This window comes from Dermacentor andersoni, chromosome 5 (assembly GCF_023375885.2).
Source record: "Dermacentor andersoni chromosome 5, qqDerAnde1_hic_scaffold, whole genome shotgun sequence".
Taxonomy (NCBI): domain Eukaryota; kingdom Metazoa; phylum Arthropoda; class Arachnida; order Ixodida; family Ixodidae; genus Dermacentor; species Dermacentor andersoni.
This window is the reverse complement of record NC_092818.1, coordinates 144,534,712-144,557,489: the sequence shown is the minus strand read 5'-3', so window position 1 is coordinate 144,557,489 and position 22,778 is coordinate 144,534,712. Positions and strand designations below refer to the sequence as shown.

General features: G+C 49.1%; 1 protein-coding gene across 1 annotated transcript in view; it reads left to right on the top strand.

The window, feature by feature from the left end:
* The window catches only part of LOC126532120 (uncharacterized), a 70,418-nt gene that overhangs the window by 28,121 nt on the left and 19,519 nt on the right, over positions 1–22,778 (top strand). The window contains exons 4-6 of the mRNA XM_072288369.1: positions 15,311–15,367; positions 17,898–17,981; positions 21,225–22,316. Of these exons, the coding sequence (XP_072144470.1) occupies positions 15,311–15,367; positions 17,898–17,981; positions 21,225–22,316 (1,233 nt within the window). The remainder of the gene's footprint in view (positions 1–15,310; positions 15,368–17,897; positions 17,982–21,224; positions 22,317–22,778) is intronic.

Below are 22,778 nucleotides of genomic sequence, written 5' to 3'. Positions count from 1 at the left end.
TTATGCAAATCCAACCTACGTGCGTGGAACTATCTGAACCGAAGCCTCCCGGAAGCAGTTAAGTAAAATTTTAGAAAAGTAAACGCGATGCGTAATTTTTTTTCTCATGCTATGCAGTGTGTAAGTAATGTCATGCAGTGCTTATGCACTGCGCAGGTCACAAATTTAAAGTCATGCAATGTTTGTGGCCCACGCGGTATAGTCCAGTGTCTATGTAGTTACAGTGACTGAGGTCGCGGTAGCGGGTTCGATCCCATCCGTGGCGGCCGCATTCCCATGTGGGTGGAATGCAGTAACGCTCGTGCACATAGATTTAGGAGCACGTTAAGGAAGCCCATGGGATCGAAATTAATCCGGAGTCCCCACACTACGGCGTGCCTCATAATCAGATCGTGTTTTCGGCAACTGAAATACCGCAATTAATCATTATGCATTGTTTGTGCGCTACGACGTTAACACGCTAATACCGAAATGCAAACAGCAGTTCATGCAAATGCTAAAGCACATGAGACGTAGACGTAGTGACGTCACAAGGATGAAGGCGATGTTTGACGTCTGTCGAGGGGAGAATGTTGAGGTGAAGCATATGCTGCGAAAGGTACGACACAAGAGGTAGTGGATGAGGTTAGCTATTATTCGCCCGTTTCGTTCCTGCGTCTGCGGCCCAATGAAAGCTAACGCGCGCGCACGTATACTCTCACACTTGCCACGAAACGTAAAAGTGTGCGCCAGTGATGTCAGAAAGATAGTTGGCATTTTCAGGACAGAAGTATGCGCGCGACTGTGGCCTGATGTTTAGAGCATGGGGCTGTCTGGCTTGTACACCGAGTTTTGCTCACACCGTTGGACAGGTGAGCGTGAGTCTTTTATTTTCGGTGCAGGAAGCTTTTTGACAAGACAGCAGCTGCACAGTCACCGAAGTCCTGGAGAGTTTGCAAGAAAAGTTTCGCTTTAGCTCCCTGAGACCCAAATAAATTTCAGGGCCTTAATCACTTTTCGGGTCAGTTATTATTAACCGACACCCAGTTTTTTTTTCTTTATTACAATGATTAGATGCGGAAGGCCATGTACGAGGAGCAAGTGGCCATTTTCTAACGTTTATGTTTGTAAAATATGCTTTTGTCTACCTAAATACAAAGACGATGAAGTAAGGCCGTGGGGCGAGTGCTCCCCATCCCCCCATCCCATTTCCTCGCCCCTTCTATATCTTGATGCATTGATGCATCCTGCATTCTCCCGTCATCTCGAGGTATCTGAAATGCACTTCACCAGTGATTTTTGTCACCTGTTGCGATACAATTGTTGAAATCCAATTGATGTCAAAGTTCGTGAATGCTGACGCCAAGAATATGTCTAAACCACTTCCATACAGTTTTGCAGCCATCTGACTGCATATCTGGAAGAAAAATTTGCCGTGATCACTTCCGAGTTAACTTAGGAAAAGTGGATTGACAGCAAAGCGCAATTTAATCTACAAAGGGTTGAAGGGGGTTAACAATCTTTACATTTGCTAAGGAGGTATGCGTACTGCAGCACTCGTACTGCTACCAAGCCCGCCCTAACAAGCTGAGTATGCAAAGATTCTTCGTTGTGCCCATTGCGTTTTCTCCTTTGTGGAGAGATAGCTACGGACACGTACGGTATTTGGTTGGAAAAAGTGATCCACCGGAACGGCGAGGAGGCGGCAAAAATGTCGATCGTTGCATCGGCCGCGTTCCATTACGCAAGGCGGCGGATCGGGGAGAGGTCGAACTCAGCGACCACCATTTTTTTATTCTCGGCCTTCAAATGAGGTTTCGGCTTTCGATTGAAAAGCGTACCGCTCGGGCGCCAGTTCTGCAGATAACTTCCGTCGCCTTCAGCTCGCTCGCGCAGGCCATTCCTGCGGCGCCACGAGGTACGTGGCGATGCAGACGAACTCACTCACACACACGCACAAACACGGACATACGCTCAGACACCGGCAAACACACAAACAAAGGCGAGGCAAAACTATCCCGCAGTGTGCAGAGGAAAAGGACACCGAACGCCGGGAGGCGGCCGACTGCCTCGTATATTGAAGATTCGCGAGGAAGATTACACGCGAGAACTTGCGATAAGGAAAGGAGTCGTTCTTCACTTCTTTCTCGGTCTTTCTTTCTTTCTTTCTTTTCAACCTTCGGGGCTTTGTCGGCGCGCGCGCTTTGCCCGGAAAGTGGAGCGTGTCGCTCGCGGCTTCGTGGAGCTTATAGGGGGCAGCCGCACCGCACGGGCGACAAGGCGATCGAGCGCTGCCGGCGAATTCCTCGCTTGTTTTCCCATCGGCATCTTCCGCGCGCTGCTCCCGTTGTGCGCGCGCGCGATCGCACTGTCGGAAGCGCCGAGGGATCCAGCGCGCACTCCTTGTCCTGTTCGCGGCGGGATTGCCGCCAACCCGCTCTTTCGGGCGCGATGGTTAGAATCGATAACCACCGCTTCACAACTCTCTCTCTCTCTCTCATGTAAATTCTTCTTCCTGGCCAATAATCTGCACCATTATTTTCAAAACTCCTCGTTGTTAAATCTAGACAGTACTAACTGCTCACTTAGCCTGGAACGAGGGAAAGTTATTGAGCACTTTGTAGGAATTCATGTGACTGAAACGCGGGCGTGAAGACGAGGAAACGGGAAGCACGAAAGGGGCGACACAAACGCCCTCAAGCTACTGAAATGTCGCGCAGTGATGGAAAAGGAGGAAGACGCAAAACGCGCATGATCGGGGTAATGCAGCGCCAACCCGTCAATCATGTACAGGTGCGGGTACTCGCGAAATGTATAAGTGCTGAATCGCCATGTCCAAGCGGCTATGTTTGTACGTTGTGTGTGGTGTACGTTGAAATAATTCGGAGACCCCTGCTACGGCATCTCTCTTAACTCACTGCACACTTTAGCTATAATTTTGGGATAGCGGGCTCGCCAGCCCCACATTAAAAGAAGATAAAAAAAAATCTCTATCACTGCAGAAATGCCGAAAGGGCATGCTCATTTTCAGAGAACGTGTCGTTTTGTTGGTCTATGCGCATCGTGTCCCACATGCCCACGTGACAGATAGATAGATAGATAGATAGATAGATAGATAGATAGATAGATAGATAGATAGATAGATAGATAGATAGATAGATAGATAGATAGATAGATAGATAGATAGATAGATAGATAGATAGATAGATAGATAGATAGATAGATAGATAGATAGATAGATAGATAGATAGATAGATAGATAGATAGATAGATAGATAGATAGATAGATAGATGGATGTCAACCAGACGCACGTCCAGTTTGCTAGCCTGCGCAGGGGAAAGGGGGTAAAGAATAGAAAGAAACAAAGAACGACCAACAAGACTGAGGGTACTGCATGACGGGAATACCCTTGAAAATATCGTGTAGGGCATGTCGATCCAGTTAAAATTTTTAATTGAATTAAACAAAACGTCAATAGAAACGCAACATAATTTCTATAACCGCTTTCGTACCGGTTTCAAGAACGCACAATATACTGCAAACGTTTCGCAAGCTTTTTGCAATGCGACGAGAAGACGTGCCATTTGCGGTGCATCTCCTTCCACAGCGTTTAACTGGAACCAAATCAGAATTACGGATCGGCGAAGGGAATGATCGCATCTAGGTCGTCGGACGCGTGCCAGAGGTATTGCGATAACGTGGCTCGGATGTTGCGCCAGCATGTTAACCACGTGGCGGTGAGTGTCTCGGCGGATGCTATGCAGCTCTCGTCGGCGTTATCACAGTTGTGTTGCAAGCTTGCCTGAGTACTATAAGCTGCTATATTAATCATTGCATGACGTAACTAATCAGTGTGTGAATAATACGTATGTTTGCTATGTTATATTTTGCTTTATTCCTCCCCAGAAAACGTGCCGATTTTAAAAGTAACAAAGAGCAGAAGCAACAACGGAATACCGGTATTCGGTTTATGGGAGAAAGAGAAGATTGAAAAACAATAGAAACATCCAATACACTGTAGAAATCAACCTTGTGCGAAGCATTTAGCAGGTAGCTGGCTATCCAGTATCCTTTGGGGTTATACAAAGCGTTACCTAATGCAGCATGTGTGACGGAATCATGCGTGTGTGACGACATCAGCAATGTGATAACTACGGCGACGACGATAGTATGATGGGGACGGCCTGACGGCTGGATTTTTCGTTTGTACTTCGGATTAAAACAAATAATTAAAAAAATAAAAGTTACAACCTGTTTCCTTACGACCTGAATCGATCCCGAGAGTGGTATAATGTCGAATAGCGTCTGTGTGCGTATCAGCTGTTACAAGGAAAGGAATGGAGGAATGTGGGCCGATTTCAAAGACGACGCGGTCAAACATAGCGTCCCAAAGCGCTAGCGGCCCACAACCTTGGGAAGAATGGGAACGCGGGCGTCACGCACGCGAAAGACAGTGGCGAATTAGGCTATTATTCGAGCGTTTCATTTCTGCGTCTGGGGCACGGGTACTGGGGCCTAATGGAAATGCACGCGCTTGCGTGCGCGCGTGCTATTGCTATGCGACATGACCCACGTGTCAGCGGTTTGAGGTAGCGGCGTTGGCACGAGAGATGTGGCTCAACGATAACGAAAAGAGAAAAAAACGTGGGGTCGAATGGAACACACACACACACACACACACACGCACACGCACACGCACACACACACGCACACGCACACACACACACACACACGAGAGAGAGAGAGAGAGAGAGAGAGAAAATATGGGGTTTTACGTGCCAAAACCACTTTCTGATTATGAGGCACGCCGTAGTGGAGGACTCCGGAAATTTTGACCACCTGGGGTTCTTTAACGTGCACCTAAATCTAAGTACACGGGTGTTTTCGCATTTCGCCCCCATCGAAATGCGGCCGCCGTGGCCGGGATTCGATCCCGCGACCTCGTGCTCAGCAGCCCAACACCATAGCCACTGAGCAACCACGGCGGGTGAGAGAGAGAGAGAGAGAGAGAGAGATGAAATGGGCAAAACAGAGAGGTTAACCGGAAGAGAAGCCAGTGTGAGTGTTTGTGCTGCGTATACGTTTCTCTAAACTGATAAACCTCAGCGCACCATGTGTTATGAGTCGCGTTAGAAAGCGATCTCGACGCCGTCATTGCTCGATGAGGCCTTGCGGAGGCCAATGTGAGTGTTTGTGCTTGGCGGACGAGGAAATCATCGTGGTGGTTGAACGTTGGAGGAGGCGCGGGAAGGGTACATGTTGACGGTCCCATGTCTCTGTTAATCTGGACTGACGCTATTTTCGGTACTATATTAGCGACGAGGCCTCGGACTGAGAACTCAATAAACAGACGCACGATGAAAACATTCCGAAGCATTTCACATAAAGTGTATTCTTTTCTTTTCTTTTCTCTCTCCTTTTTAGTGGTATCGCGGCCACGACGGCTGCATTTCGATGGGGGCGAAATGCGAAAACAGCCGTGTACTTAGATTTAAGTGCACGTTAAAGAATCCCAGGTGGTCGGAATTTCCGGAGTCCCCCACTACGGCGTGCCTCATGATCAGAAAGTGGTTTTGGCACGTAAAACCCAAAATTAAGGCAAAACAAAGAATTTGCTCGAGGTGCGGCAAACGTAAAAAAAAAAAGAAAGAAAGAGATGTCGTGCATACTCACTGAGCCACAATCTGCGGTTAAGGTGTTCGTTAAGGTCAAGTTTCACGTTCGTTCAGGCGTTAAATGTAAACCACATCTGTAAGAGAAACTAAACGCTGAGATACAGTTGTGGATTTAGACGTTCGCATATATAACAGAGGAACTGTTATGCCTTGTGCACCGCCCCAGTAAGTGTTCTCACATATGCAAAAGAAAGAGAGAGAGAGAAACAATCTGCATCTTATGCACTGACCCCGTCACAACCGTGTTCTTCGTTGCCCGCTGGGCCGTCGTTTTTGTGAATGCCGATAGCTGTCTGCGTCGCGGTTCCATTCGAACTAGAAACGAAACGTTAAGCAATGCGAGCCTTCGGGCACCCCTACCCACCAGGGGGAGCATTTTAGACGCGCAGATTCAACGTAGATCGCGGTAGTAGCTCAGTCGATAAACGGAACGACATTCCACAGCGCTCGCCATTCAGCCGCGAAATGACACAGAGCCCCTGTTTCAGTATCCGCTGACTCCGGATTGTCCGTTGTTCCATTAGGAGAGGGCTTCACCGAGCTAGCTTTAATCTCGCCTTATGCAGATTTGGGGATGCCGTGTCTTTCACGGCGTCGTTCGTCCTTTCATACTGTCTAGTCAAACACGCGACAAGCAAAAATAAAAAAAAAAGAAAGAAAAGAAAAAAGCACAGCTGAGAGGATCAGCTGTTCAGGTCGTTTTTTTTTTTTTTTAATCATTTTCTTTCTTGCGCCTGATTCACATACTGCGAGGCCGCGATTATCGGGTTGCCTCAGTGACACGCCCGCTCCCGTTTTTGTTTTTCTGCTGTCTTCATTTCTCAGGTCACCGGGGCATTACTCGTGTGTGACCGTGGTGTCGAGATGCTCACAGTCCGCGATCTCCATCGCCACTTGTCACGTCCTTCGTTTACGCGGAGAATACGACGATGCGAAGTCGTTATTCGCCCCGATGGCAACTGGCGCCACAGTTTTCTCGAATGCGCATGAAGCAACACTTACCGTCAACGGTCGTTGGAAGAAGGTGACATGCTGTAATATGATGGGCCATTCCAGACATTACAGTTTATTTGCCGGTTAGAATGTCAGTATTTCGTGCAGCAAACACCGGATAGAACCTTAATAATGACGCTTATGGGAGGTACGAAGACTTTAATTGAGGTGCCCAAAAATGGCTGAGAGATAATAGAATTTAATAAAAAATGGCCAGAAGAAAAAAAATTCCTTTCCCGCCCCCCTCCCCTCTAAAAGAAGAAGAAAACGAGAGAACGAGAGGAATAAATTAAAAATGTATATATTCTGGGGCATTACACGCCAAAACAACGATCTGATCATTGGCCTGCGAAGTCTCGAGCCTGAAAATTGTTCTAGGATGGCGACCACGTGGGCGATTCCCGATGTTCGAGGTGCGCACATGAAATATTCATCAGGTGAACAACGATTGAACCAACTGATTTCAGCAAGCCAGAAGGCCAGCCTTTCGAGGCCCTGAAAATGGGAACGCGCATGACACGCTCAAAAGCGGCTCGGTCTTTCATGACAACGATGATTCGAATAGTTTTGTCGTCCGTGGAAACATATGTAGTTCGACGTGGTTCAGCAGACAAATTCGACCTTTGGTCACCAGCCAAAATTAGGTTGAAATAGCCTGCATTGGTTGCATGATATACCTCTTTACCCCAAGCCCTTAAGATTTTTCTACACCAACAGAACACCTATAGCTCGATTGGCATGGATGGTGGCAAGCTCTACTGATGTGAAAGAATTACTGTGGCGCGAAGAGCACTAGCATTTCGAAAAATTTTAAATGTGTGTATTCTAATTCCTGTCAGCGAGAGTTTTTGTACTTTTTTTGATAATCGCTATGGTGCATCATAGCTTATGTCACGGGATCCGAAGCTCTGGACTACTCCGAGTCTTTTATATCAGCGGTTTCTCTTTGATGCCCCTTTATTCTTCTTTATCCTATTTATTAGAACTTTCTCTTTTTAATCCCTGTGCCACCTTCAACTCACGCAGACCATCCAACTTGAATTATCTCTGGTTAACCTCCTCACATTTCTGTACATCTTTTCTGTCACGTTTTAATGCGATAGCGTTAAGGGCCTCGCGTCGCAGAAAATTGTCGCAGAAAAAGAATTTCGAGCCAAATTTCGAATCACGCATACCAAACCACTCTTCTACCACCAAAGTTGATCATGCCTTGTCCTTCATTCTTTACAAAGTTATTCCTCGGCATTTTGAGAACCCAGAACAGAATGAAATATTAAAAGTGGGAAACAATAACGAGATAGACCTATATGCTGGAGGGCGCGTTTCTACCAGAAAGCTTGCCTACGTGCACAGCGTTCGCTACCAGCGTTTCCCGGCAAATGTTACGGTTACATAAGCTGCAATTACCAGGAAGCATGAAAAACCGTCAGGGGTCTTTGAATGCTGTCGCGTTCCACTCTTAAAAGCTAAGCTTTAAGCGTCCTCCAAAATTTTCTGTCGAAATATCAGAACGGCAAAAATGCAAGACACTACTGACACTCGCATCTACAGGCCATGATGCAACGGAAGTTCACCGCCTACCTACCGTATGCGAAATGCCACACAACGCACTCTTGGTCCACTTTGAAGGCGAAAATGAGAATCACCAATTAGCGAGCCCACTCGTAGAAGGCGGATGCCTCTGACAAGGCGGTCGCATCGCATTCTGCTCGCAAAACGTTCTCGTCCATGCGTAATGAACAGGGCGCACGACGTCCTTTGTGCTGGGCGAAACGTGACTTGCAGTGGCGTCTCGTTGCCGAGGTCTCTCGAGGCTTGCCCAACGCGACGAGGACGCCCCGGGCATAAAAGTGGGGTCCGAGGAAAATGAATTTCCGGCTTCTTCGCGCGGAAGAACGTTCACTATAGAGTACGTATATGCACGAGTAACAACTCTGCATTCGAACCGAGGCCGAATTTACATTCTTGAAATGTGCGCAGGCGCGCCCAGAGTTTTGCCCGCTTGGTCCCCAAGGGCGTTGGCGTTGAGTCACGGGAAAAGTAAGCGCAGGCAGTGAACGGCTTTTCTAAGGGGGTGACGCGTGCGCAGGCGTGGCCGCTACTGTACACGCTTAAATTGTCCGCTGTAAGTTAGTAGCTTTCTGTTCTTTGTTTTTGATGCGAAAGCGTCACATGGCCCATAGAGTAAAAATGCCGGCGTCTGTAGCAGCGAAACGGCAGATATACTCGCGGACAACTTTCTGTGGATATGAAGGGAAAGCTACGGGCACGTGGCTGCTGCACGTGTGTTAACGCGCCAAGTAGTCCGGCAATGTTGACAGTGCTTTTGGTTGCTCGGAACAGACTCTGAATCGACGTTGCTTCCACGTGCGACAGTTTCGCGTTTGCCCGGACGCGGGAGGAAAAAGCCACAAAACAAGTAAACTTTTACACTCAGTGGTGTATTCTGTCTCCGTTATAACTGTTGCTGATAAGCTGCTCATTTTTTCTCTTCCCCCAGCGTAACCTAACGTGGATTCAAATGCGGGACTCTATTCAGAAGCGCTCTCTCATGTGCGCGCTTTGCCTCCGTAGCTTTCCCTTCGTAGCCACAAAAAGTAGTCCGCGAGTATAGATTCTCGTTGGCTGCGACGCCACGTCACGAACGCGCCTCGACGGAGCAGAGAGAGCGAAAGGGAACACCTGCTGCTGCGTTAGCCAACACCCTCTCAATATTGAGAGGGTGTTGCTCTAGCGCGCCAGGTGTTGCGTGAGGATAGAGGGCATCACTTCGATGCGTCGCCCGATGGGCTTCGTCGCGTCGGTGGCATGCGGCGTTGGCACCTCAGGCTGCTACTTCTTGCTGCCTCGGGCAGCATGTATCGCTATGTTACATTACTCGCAGCACGAGACTCTAAGGACCGCACATCGGCATTCAATCGGACATTAACGCTTTCGCATTCACAAATCGTAGGAAGTGCTTAGATGTCCTCGGATTCTTTTTCTTTGAGCTATCACGACCCGTTTTCACAACTAAGTTCTCGTGTTAGCATAACTGTTCGGAAGAGCAGCTGATGCAAATCGTAATGTTGGTCCCATTTTTACCGAACGTGGCCGGACACCATGGCAAAACGCACTTTCAAAGAAAGGCTTTGAGATCTGGGACACTGGCTCTTTTAAGTATTGAAGAAGTACTTGAACACGAATGATGTTACGGTGCGGAAATTAAAGATGCCTCTGCTAAAGTTTGCCTTTCGAAGGCTTCAACGCCTGAAGGATACAAGGAAACAGTTTCGCCTTAGCTACGTTATTAGCGTTCCTCAGCAGTTTGCACGCGCTTCAGCGTCGCATTCCTCGGCTGGTCAGAGAAACTACCCTGTAGAGCAATTATTCCCATACCGACGCGAGCTAAGTAAGGCTTAAACCTTTCACACATTCTGTACATGGCGTAGAGACAAACTCAGGGATACTGTTAGCTCCAACTTCTATCATTCTCGCAGGTTTCTCAGGATGGCGCAGTCAACATGTCGAGGAAAGTTTTGGGGAATTAAGAATAAGATGACAACTGTTTATGACTTTTCCAGGCATTGCAAATTTTTGTGGGAATGATGCAAATTTCGCAAGCTATCGTCCATTCTGATCACTAAGGGCATACCTATCTCTCTCTTTTCATTGATTACGTGAGTGCTCATCTACTTGAGAGACGTGAGAACGGATGCGCGAATCGAGCTCATCGATGTCACGCAGTCTTTGAACGAATTTATACGTTCAGAAGTTAACGCCTGATTATACAGAACTGGTAACTTTTTGAAGGCGAATGTTAGAATAAATTCAACTGTTCCCTAATGAAGAAGTAACACACCTCGCAACAATTTTTGAAGCAATGAGCCCACAGTGTACAACAGCGTATGGTCAAAGAAAAGAATTAATAAGCGCACAGCATGGGGAAAGGGAAGGATTCGCTATAGGACGCAGAATCCGCTGTGGCAGCTCAGGCTTGAACAGAGACTCTTAGTGCGTGACTGAGTGAGGCCAGTGTTTCGAGCACTACTCCTTCAATATTAAAAAAAAAAATTGTCGGTATCCACTGCTCCAGATTAGATTAGTCCAGTTAGATTCTCGCAACGTAACGCGCCGTTCCATGCTTCGGTTGCCCCGCGGGATGCGTATATTCAGCTTTCCGTTAGGCAGTTTGCAGATCGGGCACAGTAGTGGCGGAACTATTTGTGGTATCGAGGTGGGCCACAAGTATGACTAGTGTCTGGCGTTTGCGGGCGCCGCCGGTGCAAATTCGACGGAGCATGCAACACCACCTCGCGACGCGGAAATCCTGAAGGGGTCGAGAGGGGGGTTCCTGCTTGAAAAAGAAAGGTCTTCGTTGGAGCTGCAGAATGTACAAATGAAGAGCACACACTTTCTGGCGCAAACAAACTGTATATATTCTCTCTCGTTACCGCAGTCAGATGGGACCTCTCTGCAAATATACTCTGGTTAACCCTGCGCCGATCGCTGTCTTCTCATTGAATTTACAAGTAAAATAAGCCATAGGCGTGCCCGCGCAGTCGTTAAACCTTGGGAGTTTAAAACACGAAGCGTCGCAGAGAGAACAAAATATACGGATCGCGGGTTGACCTTGCGTACAAAGAGGCGCCACGAAGAAGGCGTTCCCATCACGCCCACATCGGCGTCTACTGACTTAGGTCTTGAGAGAGTTCTGCGAGGAGTTAAACGGGCGCTCGCATACCCACACATTCTCCGGGTCGTTCCTATACGCTTTGCTAAACGGTACTTCACGATCTTTCTTTTTCTTACTGCTCCTTCGATTCTATCGATTCTTCGAGTATCCGCCGCGAATGAAAGAAAGTGGGCAATCCTCGGCGCGATCGCCAGGTGCGATAACGGCGTGCCACTCGCCGTTTATTGGCTTCGCGATTCTGTGCTTTCTTTTCGCGCTCTTTTCTCGACGCTGGCGTTCAGCGGAGCGATGAAGGCGTTTTGTTCTGCCGCCGACTGTGCGCCTGACGGCATTGACCCGAATAGAAGAAATTCGACAGAGGCGGCGGTGCCTGTAGCGGGCCGGGGGACTGTCTCACTGCAAAGCTGGGGGCTTGTGTCCTCCGTACATTGCTATACACGTACTTCGCCAACCGTATCCAGGTGTGCGAAGCCGAAACGATGCAGAGCGAAAATGAGAGGTCGGACCTTTTCTTTTTCTTTCGACTTTCCGGCACGCTGTAACTGTTGACCCTATATGGAGTGCTTTGGTTCAAGGACCTATTTAACGAGTACATATCGAGGTGAAATTGGTTGTGGCATTCTTTCTGTGTTTGCCTATTAGTAGTGATGGACGGAAGTAAGGTATTTATTTAAATGACCTAGCCTAATTACGCACGCCGGGATTCGTTCGCCATGTGTGAAACAACGAAGAAAAGCGACGTCTTTACACTTCTGAATTTTCTGGAGCCCTGGGCTCATGTCCGTGGTCAATGGAGAGTTGAAGACATTTCCGCTTTTTTACAAACATTTCCGACCAACAGCGTTACATTAACTTACGGTCTCATCGTACTGCGCCCACATTTACGCACAAAAGGGTTCTTATGCTATAACATGTATGTAAGGACAGATACAAGGCAATTGTAATGTTGGACAAATTAGCGAAGTCGGCCGGCCATTGGCAAACAGAACTTAGGGACGAAAATCTTAGTGAATTGGGCCCCTGACGTTCACTGCGTTTTTGTGCATCTTCAGACGGTCTGCATGCACCAACATATGCAGACCAATAGCAGTGTGAGAGATGTACTATATTCACGTAGAGCCCGAAATAACTCACATTTTATCTAATATGAAATATACTGTGTAGGGTGCTATGTGGCGTTCTCTTGATAGTTCGCATCTTTATTCTTGTATACTTTATTTACTTTACCATAAGTAGTAATTCTGCTGTAGTGAAATAAATGATTCAGAGCAGGTGGCCTCGGTTGGTGTCGTCTGCTCCATTAATAAATGAATGCCCATATTTATTTCAACTAGAGTAATTCGTGTTCCACGAAGAGGAAATAGATGAATCGCGGACCCGTTGCTTAGTGTAGCCCGTCATGACAGTCTCGGCGATGAAGAATTTGCTATAGAAGTGACCCAACTTAGCGGTTCTCCGATGGAAGTACACAGGGCAAGTGGCCGGCGTCGATGTGTGGCACATCTCTTTAAAGGGCCCCGCTGTGTCTTGGGAGCACTTTGGAAGTCGGGCATCGTTCACAGGATGTAATCGGTGTGCGCACTTGTCGACAGCCGACCATGGTTAGCATTTCATTCCTAATCCCTCCGACCTCTTTAACGCTCTGGGCCAATGAACCATTTACCGTAATAAATTTTTTGTCATCATCATCGTTCTGTGGACTACCTGTGCCCGACTATATAGCCGATAAGAAAATTAACAATCTCTACTGGTTTAAGCAGCGTCGTTTGAGATCATGTAACAATTTTGCTTCCTTGTGAGTTAATACGGTGGCACGAACCCGCCTACACGTGCACGGAATTGCACTGTGAAAGGCTGAGTCGTGAAAATTTGTCTGTTTCCTTTTGAGCACGTAGCGCGCTGCTTAACTTGGTTACTCGAGCAGCTTACGTTACAGTGTGCCAGGCACGTTTTCACGTTGGTGGAAGTGCGCATTATACTGCGCCCAATGCTTCTAAAGAGAATGTTATTGCGCATACGTGGGGTAGCATTGGTGTAGACCTTGTGTTAAACGGCAAAACCTAGATATATTTTTCGCTTCTGTGTGGCAAAATGATCTTGTACGCCAGAACTCCATATTAAAGGTTCGAACGCATGCGCGGACTTCACGTGCGCTTGATTATACATTTACCTTTTATTTCACCTTCGTTTTTGTCACTCTTATGTTAATTTCATCGGAAGTAACAAGCCCTCAGAGGCTCGCTTCCTCAATTTTCTTTAAATTTCATCTTTCTTCTCATGCTTGCTGTTCGTGAGTTTATGGTGTGACGACGAATGTGGGACTCGTGTCCGGATGGACGCGTTGTAGCGAGGTGCGACTAACGGAAGTAGCATCTGAGTTCGGCTCTCTGAGGCCCCGTCGTACCGAGCTGGCAGAGGATTTGTGCAAAGGCTAGCCATCCTCCTTTCTTCGACAACGACTCGAGCCATAGCACAGTACCTGCCTTGACTAAGCCTGGAGTGATTAGAACCGCTGCACGTAGCCCCTGTTTCGGCGTATCTAGGAAGCTGCCGTTCTTTATCAGTTTGACGTAACTAGCGAAGGTCTTTGAAGTGAAGCTCTGGAGTGAAAGCCCACGGCTGTAGATGACACTCTCAGCAAGAGTAACGGTAAACGAACGTGCTGTCGACAAGAAGGTTGACAAGCTTGACATACGACCGGCACCACGTAACGTTGAGTTCGACAGGCTGCCTCAACTTTTACCTCGCACAGCAGCTCCATGTCTGTGTATTGTTAATTAGCCTTGCATGAGGCGATCAGGCAGCGAGCTAGCGCTCGAAGCTTACTCTGTCGAGAAGATCGGCCGTCGACACGATCTGGCTGCCCGTCATTGTCCGAAGCAAAGTAGCGACGTCACCGACAGCGGTCTTCACTGCTACGATGTCAAACTGATCTCGTTCTTGCTCCCCTTCCTCGCTCAAATTTGCGTAGCTACAGTGTATGTCATAGGCGTCGTTCACTTGCTCGCGCGAGTGACACGCAGTTGCGGTCAGCGATGCCCGGAAGACGTTTGTGGCGGACATCGCGGCGATGTTAGGTTAAGCACGGCGGTTCGCATCAGGACACGGAGCTAAGCAGCGTTCTGTTCGACCAGCGGTTGTGAGGGAGAACCCCTGGGAGTCATCTCCAACACCTGCAGAACTAACCTGAATACAGTCCAAAGCATCCAAGTCCAAGCCCTCAAGATATGCCTCGCTCTACCGCGGAGTGCGTCAATGACTGAAGTTATTGCAGTCGCTCAAGATTACACTACTAGAACGCACATTGCCATTGAAACAATGCGTGTGCGTGCACGTAAAGCCCCTCGCCCGGACCCTTACTCACCACCCACGCAAGTCTCCCTGGAGAGAGGCTCCACACGACATTCGGTGTTAGATATATGCTTTATTAGCTCTGCAAAGCGGTGCTCAAGCAACGTCGGGGCCGAAGCGAAGACGTCCTTAAGAGCAGAGGCGACGCCGGCCGTGCGCTGCACGCAACTCGAGCAAGGGGGTCGCGGCAGCCCACGTCGCGTGCGTGAACGAACGCGTGTTCCGTTATATCGCGCTAGAGGAGGACGAGGAGGACGTAGCCTGCTCGGCTTGCCTGAGGCCGACCCGATGGGGCAATCGGGGTGTTGTCATCGCGAGCGTGATTGAGTTCACACAGCCATGCAAGCGCAGGTGCGCAACGTGTGTGTGTGTGTCACGCCGTCGTCGCGCGTCACCGCCGTCTGCGCGACCAACAGAAGTGAAATGGAGGAGGGGTAGGGAAGTGTATTGACGTTACAATGTTGGACGATGACAGCGACGTTTTCTCCATTGCTTGCGCCACGCAGGCAAGCGTCACTTGCCAGAGGCGCCCGAGAGACAAAAAGGCGGTTCCCCCCCGAGGCGCCGCTGTCAAAGGGAACGGCGGGCGCGGTTAAAGGCCTCTGAGCGCCTCGCTTTGTGTGTGGGTTTATGCAGGCGTCGTTTGAAGAGAGTAGCACGTACAACCGCTCAGGACCCGAGCCAAGGACTTTGGTAGGAGGAAGCTCGCTTCATTGTGCCAGCTTATAGGCACATGCGGGTTTCAATGCACTGAAGGTTCGCTCTGAAGAAAAGGAAATTATGCTGTTAGGTTACTGCTGGATTCTTTGAAGACTGGTATTAGTCAGTGTAGGATGGCAAGGTGCGGATCGCTTGCAAGCATTTGGACAGGTGTTGCGAGTTTTGCATATTTCAATGAGTACGTTATTACCACCGGTCCGAGTGTATGATATATTACACTGCGCTTCTCAGTACATGAGTCTAATCAATTTGAGGTGCAACCAACCACTCGCTGAATGGATGTACCGGGGAGGCTGAGTGTATGTACTGCAAGATAGGGCAGACATGTGAGGCACAGACTGTCAAGATCTAAGAAAATACGTGAAAGTCGATGTGTAAGGGTACACGTAACATTTTATTGCAAATAATGGCAATGTAACGTGCACAAGCGTAAGAAAAACGACAGTAGAAAACCGAAGTAAAGCGGCGATGTTTTCCAGGTGACGCTGAACAGTCTACTAGGTTCAGCTACCCTTTACCATTACGTGCATGACTGCAAATAACTTTTCGTGTTTTCATGCCTTTATTCACCACAAAAGGGTAAAAAGGTGAGAGAGCTATACATCGTGGTAATCAGTGAGTCAAATTGAAATTGAAGTTTAATTGATCCATCAGTCACTTTTGCGATTCGAATAACGGAAGTTCATTCACGCATCCCATAGTCAAAGACTGTAGGACCATCGACGAAAAGCTATGGAAACCAAGAATTATGCAACCAGCAGGTGCACGTCGAAAAGTGCAGAAATTACAATGCAAGGAACATATGAAAATACGCGAAAAGCGAGAACGCTAACGATACGTCAATACGATTATAAAGCGGATCATAGCAGCAAGAAAGTAGGTGCTTAATAAATAATCATTTATATAGTTCTAGAGCGGTGTTAATGAACATATAGTCGCTAATGTAGATGGTAAGCTAACACACGACTTTATCGTCGTAAAAGCTGAAGTTAATTTGCAACAATTAGCGAGAGTCTTAGGAAGATCAGAATGTTTGTTACACAAACAAACCTCGCACAATTTACATTTGGCAGAATGCATACGGGACCCACCAGCACGGTGGGTGCCGTAGTACACCACGCGCACTATCTCCGTCGCTGACGTTAGCCCGCCTTAACGCAGAAGCAAGAACAGATAATCAGTTCGGTGTCTTTCTGCAATTTCGCAACATGGTTGCGATCATCCCTTTATGTAACAGCTTCCCGTGATGACGGTGCAAGTGGACGTGCGAGCGAGGTTAAGGACAAAGGAGAGACGCCACCCCGCACAGCGAACAAAGCACGGGAACGCCGAAGCACGCACATACCAAGACGCCCATCCTCGTCTTCTCGCGACTCCCATTGCATATTATAACGGCTCTTCTCTCGGCCGCTCAGCGGCGAAGTTATCACAGCGCGCGGGTCACGGATTCGACGCGTCAATGCGCGGCGAATCGCGTGCTGGCCCGAGCATCGGAACGCCGGGAGCCTCACGCCACAGAACACTGCGTATATACCGCATCGCGATCTTAACGGAGGTAGCTGGAGCGAGGAGACGGCAGCAGTGACCCGCTAACCGTGATTGCGCTGGGGCGCGGGCGCGAGCGCGCGGACAGGATGTCCCACCAACGGCGGGAGGGGTGCAGAAAATGCACCCCTTCCACTTAAGCTTCCTGCTGCTGGGCTCGTTCGCTTTCCCAGTCCGGTGTACTACGTATATACGACGGAACGTTCCTAGCATAAGGTGTCCCTCGCCGGCCCAGCGCCTTTCCAGCAGCCGCTGGCGGACACGGCCACCGCGTCTTCCCCTCCAGAGGGGAAAGAGCGAGCGGGCGGAGGAACACCCTCCGGTGGGTCTCGCCTCCCCCCACTCGGATGGCTGGCGGCGGCCTTTCTCCACTCTCCCTGGCCGCGGCGACCGATCCGCACACACACGCGTGGCTTCCTGCGATTTCGGCGACTCGGATATTAATCCTCGCCGGTCGCCGCCACCCACTCCGAAAACTGCTTCTCCGTGCGCGCGTGAGTGTGTGTTTGTGCGACCGCTAGTGGACTTTTGATGCCACTGTCATCACCGTTGTCCGGCGCGCCGACCGGCGTCCACACCCAGGCGCCATCATCAACCGTGGAGTTCACACTCGCCGGCGAATTCAGCGGCGGAGACGGCACTTTTCTGTAGCGTCAGCGGCAACGACGTTCCTCGGTGTGAGATCAGCGGTGATCTCGGCGGTGGCGTGAATATTCGTCGCATTGAACAGACAGCGGCCCCAGTGGAACTGGCTGCAGCATCTCCACGCTGAGCGGTGCCGTCGAAGACTCGACCTCGGGAGTTCACCCGTAGGGAAAACTACGACTGACCAACACTTGTGCCATCGCGCTGTGCGTACTTTGTTCTCCGTCGTTCCGGTCACCGGTGTGTTGCTGCTGAGCAGCTTCGTGAATATACTGGGCTGAAGCTTCCGGAGAAAGAGCAAAGATGAGAAGAGACTGATCTTCAGTCTTTCATTGACGGTGAAAGACAACATTGGATGCACCCGTCGAGAGCGAGGATAACTATGCAAGTGTTTGGAGTGAGTTTCTTCCTTTCTATAGTCTGCCAGATAAATTTTGAGACTTCTTCGCTTGTTTTAGTAGCGCTGGTAAATGGTTGCTCACATAACCTGTAAGTGCCTTCCACAGGTACAGCAAATGTGGAAGAAGGGAAACGCCGATGGAAAGACCTTAGTTACAGTTGTGTATGACTACGCGTTCTGTCTGTACGTCTTGCCTCTTGAGCGCTTGAGTTCAGAGTGCCGAAATGGCAGTCGCTGTTTTTAATTATTCTCATGCTGATTCCAACCGGATGATGACATTCACGTTTCAGAAACCTTAATAGCGGCAGGTCGTAAAACGCTATCTAACAAAAGCAACTTCGGCTTGTTTGTTCTAACGTAACCTTTAGATCCATTGAAATAAGTCCGTTAGCTGAGTGCTACAAAATGGCTCGGTCGACGATCACATACAAAGTGTCCGCTATTCTTGTGACAAGGTCACTGGTACCATACACAGTCGTATTGCGTTAAGCCAGCCTTCACACTTGCGGTCACTACGTCAGAAACAGGCTGTAAAGTATGATAATATCGATAGCAATTCAATTGCTTCAGCCATCCAATCTTTGTTACTCGACAGTTACGAACTCTAAATGGTGGCTCAATGACTATGTGCCCAACCAACAAGCACGTCGTGGTACGTTTTCAAAAGTGGAGGTGGTCTTAGCTTATAATTATTACCATCATCATAATTCATCATCATCATCATCAGCCTGGTTACGCCCACTGCAGGGCAAAGGCCTCTCCCATACTTCTCCAACAACCCCAGTCATGTACTAATTGCGGCCATGCCGTCCCTGCAAACTTCTTAATCTCATCCGCCCACCTAACTTTTTGCCGCCCCCTGCTACGCTTCCCTTCCCTTGGGATCCAGTCCGTAACCCTTAATGACCATCGGTTATCTTCCCTCATCATTACATGTCCTGCCCATGCCCATTTCTTTTCTTGATTTCAACTAAGATGTCATTAACTCGCGTTTGTTCCCTCACCCAATCTGCTCTTTTCTTATCCCTTAACGTTACACCTATCATTCTTCTTTCCATAGCTCATCATAATTATAATGATTTATTTTTTCCTTAAGAACCCTAATGGGGCATTGCATAAGGTGGAGAGGGGAGAGCATGAAAGACGGGATACAGAAAAAATGACATGAGTGTAAGGATAATAAAGCATGCCTTAGGTCGGCTAAGAGGTGTCCTCTAAGAGCGCGGCTTGTGTAGATGTAAGGCGGTTACACATCGACTGCATCGAGATGATTTACAATGCAGCCCATTCCGCAAGATTACATGCATAGAAGATACGGGCCACGTGAACTCGCGCGTAGGTTTTCGCGGGACCGTGGATGTTTAAACACTCAGCCACACACCGTGTTATGACGGTGAATTCCCTGCAAAAGTGCCGTGCATGGCTATTCCGGAACTAGCTCACGTACTTTGCGTGTGCCCTCAATATGCGGCCGAACGAAGAACACTCAAATCTACAGTTGACAGCTTGGACTCCCGCCCCTTTTCAGAAGAAAAGCTTTTGGGCGCGTGGAGGAGTGTTCACTGTGCCCAACGTGCCATAAAATCACTCTTGAACTTTTTAAGTGAGACTGGTTTAGACGATCGCCTCTAGAAGCTGTGAGACGTGCAGTTAGTGCGAAATGTGTTTGCGCAATAACTTTTTCTGACAAGATTACTTTCTGTATGGACAAGATTGCTCTTACGTGTATTGCGTCTACAGTGCGCATCCGCATATAGGAAAACGTGTATATAGTATCTCATTGTACCATAACATACTCACCCGCCACCTACCTTACCCTGTATGTCCCACTTCCCCTTTCCCTAGTGAGGAGTAGCAGGCTAGAGGCACGCTCTCCAGGCCGACCTCTCCTACTTTCTCTTCATTAATATCTACTCCTCCTATTCCGGAACTCGGTGATGTTCAAATTAGAGGCATGCCGAAGCGAAATATAGTTTAGGCTAGATTGGTGGGGTAACGCTCCTGGCATACGCCTACGAGTGAAATAGATATACCTCCCACTTTTATTTATTTATTTATTTATTTGTTTATTTGTTTATTTATTTATTTATTTAATTATCTATTTATTTCTTTATTTATTGATTATAACAGGAGGCTGCTTCGTTTGTGAGAAGTCGCCATGTGCTCAGCGCCTGATGTTGCCTCAAATAAAGTGCTAGCTCAAATGAAGGGTGGTATCTCATTTTCCCTTCATTAACTACTCCTCTCCACCTTGCGGGTTTCTGCAGAACTATTACGTCAAAATGCTAGCCGATTTGGATGGATGCGACTAACGTAGCTGCTAATATAATTTAACGCAGTTCATAACTTACGAAAGCTTCAAACTTAAGAAGATATTCCGCCTTATATTTCTTGTCAGATGTCCTAATAATGCGTTCCGGGCTTTGGTAAAGAAGGCGTGGCGTAATGCTGATTTGGGGAAAGAACATATGCGACGTTCTTATTATCTCCTAAGTATACAGTAATCGCATTAATTTCCGTAATAATTTAAGAATCCGAACCACTTTGCAATCCTGAGCTATTTTAATATCGCCGAGGATGGTAGAACGCTACATATCCATTAAAAAGTAGGATAACCATGGCTTTCAGTTCAGAGTATGTCTTTTCTTTTTTCTCCATCCACGGAACATGTGTCCAAAAATATGCAAGATCACTCTGAAGACGTCAATGAGAACACCGCCTTTTCAGGACTGGCTCATTTTAACGTTAGCTGCTACAGTGCCAATAAAATTGCGAACACATGTAACGTGTAAGCCCACACTGTTTTGAAAGTAATTTTCGTATTCCGATACGCGCCACTTACCGTCTAATTTGGCTGACTGAACGAGGACCGACTTTTCACGTCCTTCCCCATGAGCTAAAACGCCGCGGCTTCATTGTTCGTCTCAGACGACACTCTGCGCTTCCTCTTGAATCTCAACCGGAGGAGACGCAAACGTTGTAACACACGCGAACAGACAAGGACAGCAGCCCATCTCACGTACGTACTCGTTTCCTCAAATTGCGCACCCCCAAAAAAATGAAGAAGAGAGGAACGCGACAGCGTGTGCGGCCGGCCTCCTCCTCTCCGTCTATCCGAGACTATTTTTATTACTTTCTTCCGCCTGCGGCGCGCGCGTATGTGCGTGTCGTGCACGAAAACGCTTCCCGCTACAAAGTCCGCTCTGCTTTACGTTTTCCCTTTCTTCCTTCCGCGTACAGAGGAATGCGATCTCGGCGATTGTCCTCGGGGCACTGTTGGCCGCCTTGCGAGTCCGCACCGCCCAAGGGATTCGCCCCAAGGACGACCCGGTGGTGTTCACCAGATCGGGATACGTGATGGGCCGGACCAACGTGTTCTTCAACAAGCCCATCGACACCTTCCTGGGCATTCCGTTCGCCGAGCCGCCTCTGCGGGAACTCCGCTTCCGCAAGCCGACGCCGGCCAAGCCATGGGAAGGCATCTACAATGCGGTGCAGGCGCCCTTTCCCTGCCTGCAGTACGACACGTTCGTCACCAAGAACATCACCGTCGACGCCTCGAACAGCACCGAGGACTGCCTCTACCTGAACGTGTGGACGCCGGCGCTGCACTGCAACACCATCGAGAACTGCGGCGCCAAGAGTGTCATCGTGTTCCTCCACGGCGGGGGCTTCGACACCGGTGGGAACAGCTACTTCTTCTACGACGGCACGCAGCTGGCAGCCCTGGGTGACGTCGTGGTCGTGGTTCCCAACTACCGGCTGGGTGTCTTCGGCTTTCTGAGCGCGGCCCACCCCGACGCGCCGGGAAACATGGGCCTCCTCGACCAGCTGGCGGCGCTCCGGTGGGTCCGCGACAACATCGTCCACTTCGGCGGTCGTCCGGAGTCGGTAACCCTCATGGGCCAGAGCGCCGGCGCCATGTCCGTCGGCTTCCACATGGTGTCGCCGCTCAGTCGCGGCCTGTTCAAGCGGGCCATCCTGCAGAGCGGCAGCCCGTACCTCCTGCAGCCGGCGAGCCTCAAGGCGGGCGTCGAGCGAGTTCAGCTTCTCGCCGAGGCCGTGGGCTGCGCCGACGAGAACGTGACGCTGTCCAGCCACCGGCATCACGTGCTCGAGTGCCTACGCTGGGCCAACGCGTCGGCCCTGATGGCGGCCAACAGGGAGCTGAACGTGTTGAACCCGGCCAGCTACTTCCCTTCCTACGGAGACGAGTTCCTCCCGGACGACCCGCGGACGCTCATCGAGCGCGGTGAGGTCGCGGACGTGGACGTCATCATCGGCACCAACAGGAACGAGGGCAGCCCGTTCGTCAATTACTTCATGGTCAAGGTCAGAGATCGATAACGCACTTGACCTTGATTGTACGTTGCTTCGAAAGATCGGCCTAGCATCGCGTTATTGCGTGAATTTTTCTCAAATTTCTTTTCTTCTTTCACCTTTTATTCCCTTTACTCTTTCCCCAGCCCAGGGTAGCCAGCCGATACTTACACTGGCTACCCTCCTTGTCTTTCCTCCCCTTCTCTCTCTCTCTCGATAACTCGGTAGAGTTCCCACAAAAGTATACCGTTGAGGTAAAAGGCGATGCGATGACTCCTGTGAAGAGCCGGTTCTCACGGAGTAATGGCCTCTTTAGCTTAGGTTTATTAAAGCTGCATATACAAACGCTACCGATGCTCGCATATTGGAATGTCACACAAGAACGAAAAAACAAATTGCGGTGTCGTCGGATTGTGCAGGTTTGCCGGTTTGCCGAGTTACTTTACCGCCCTTAGCATTATGTGGTGACGTTAT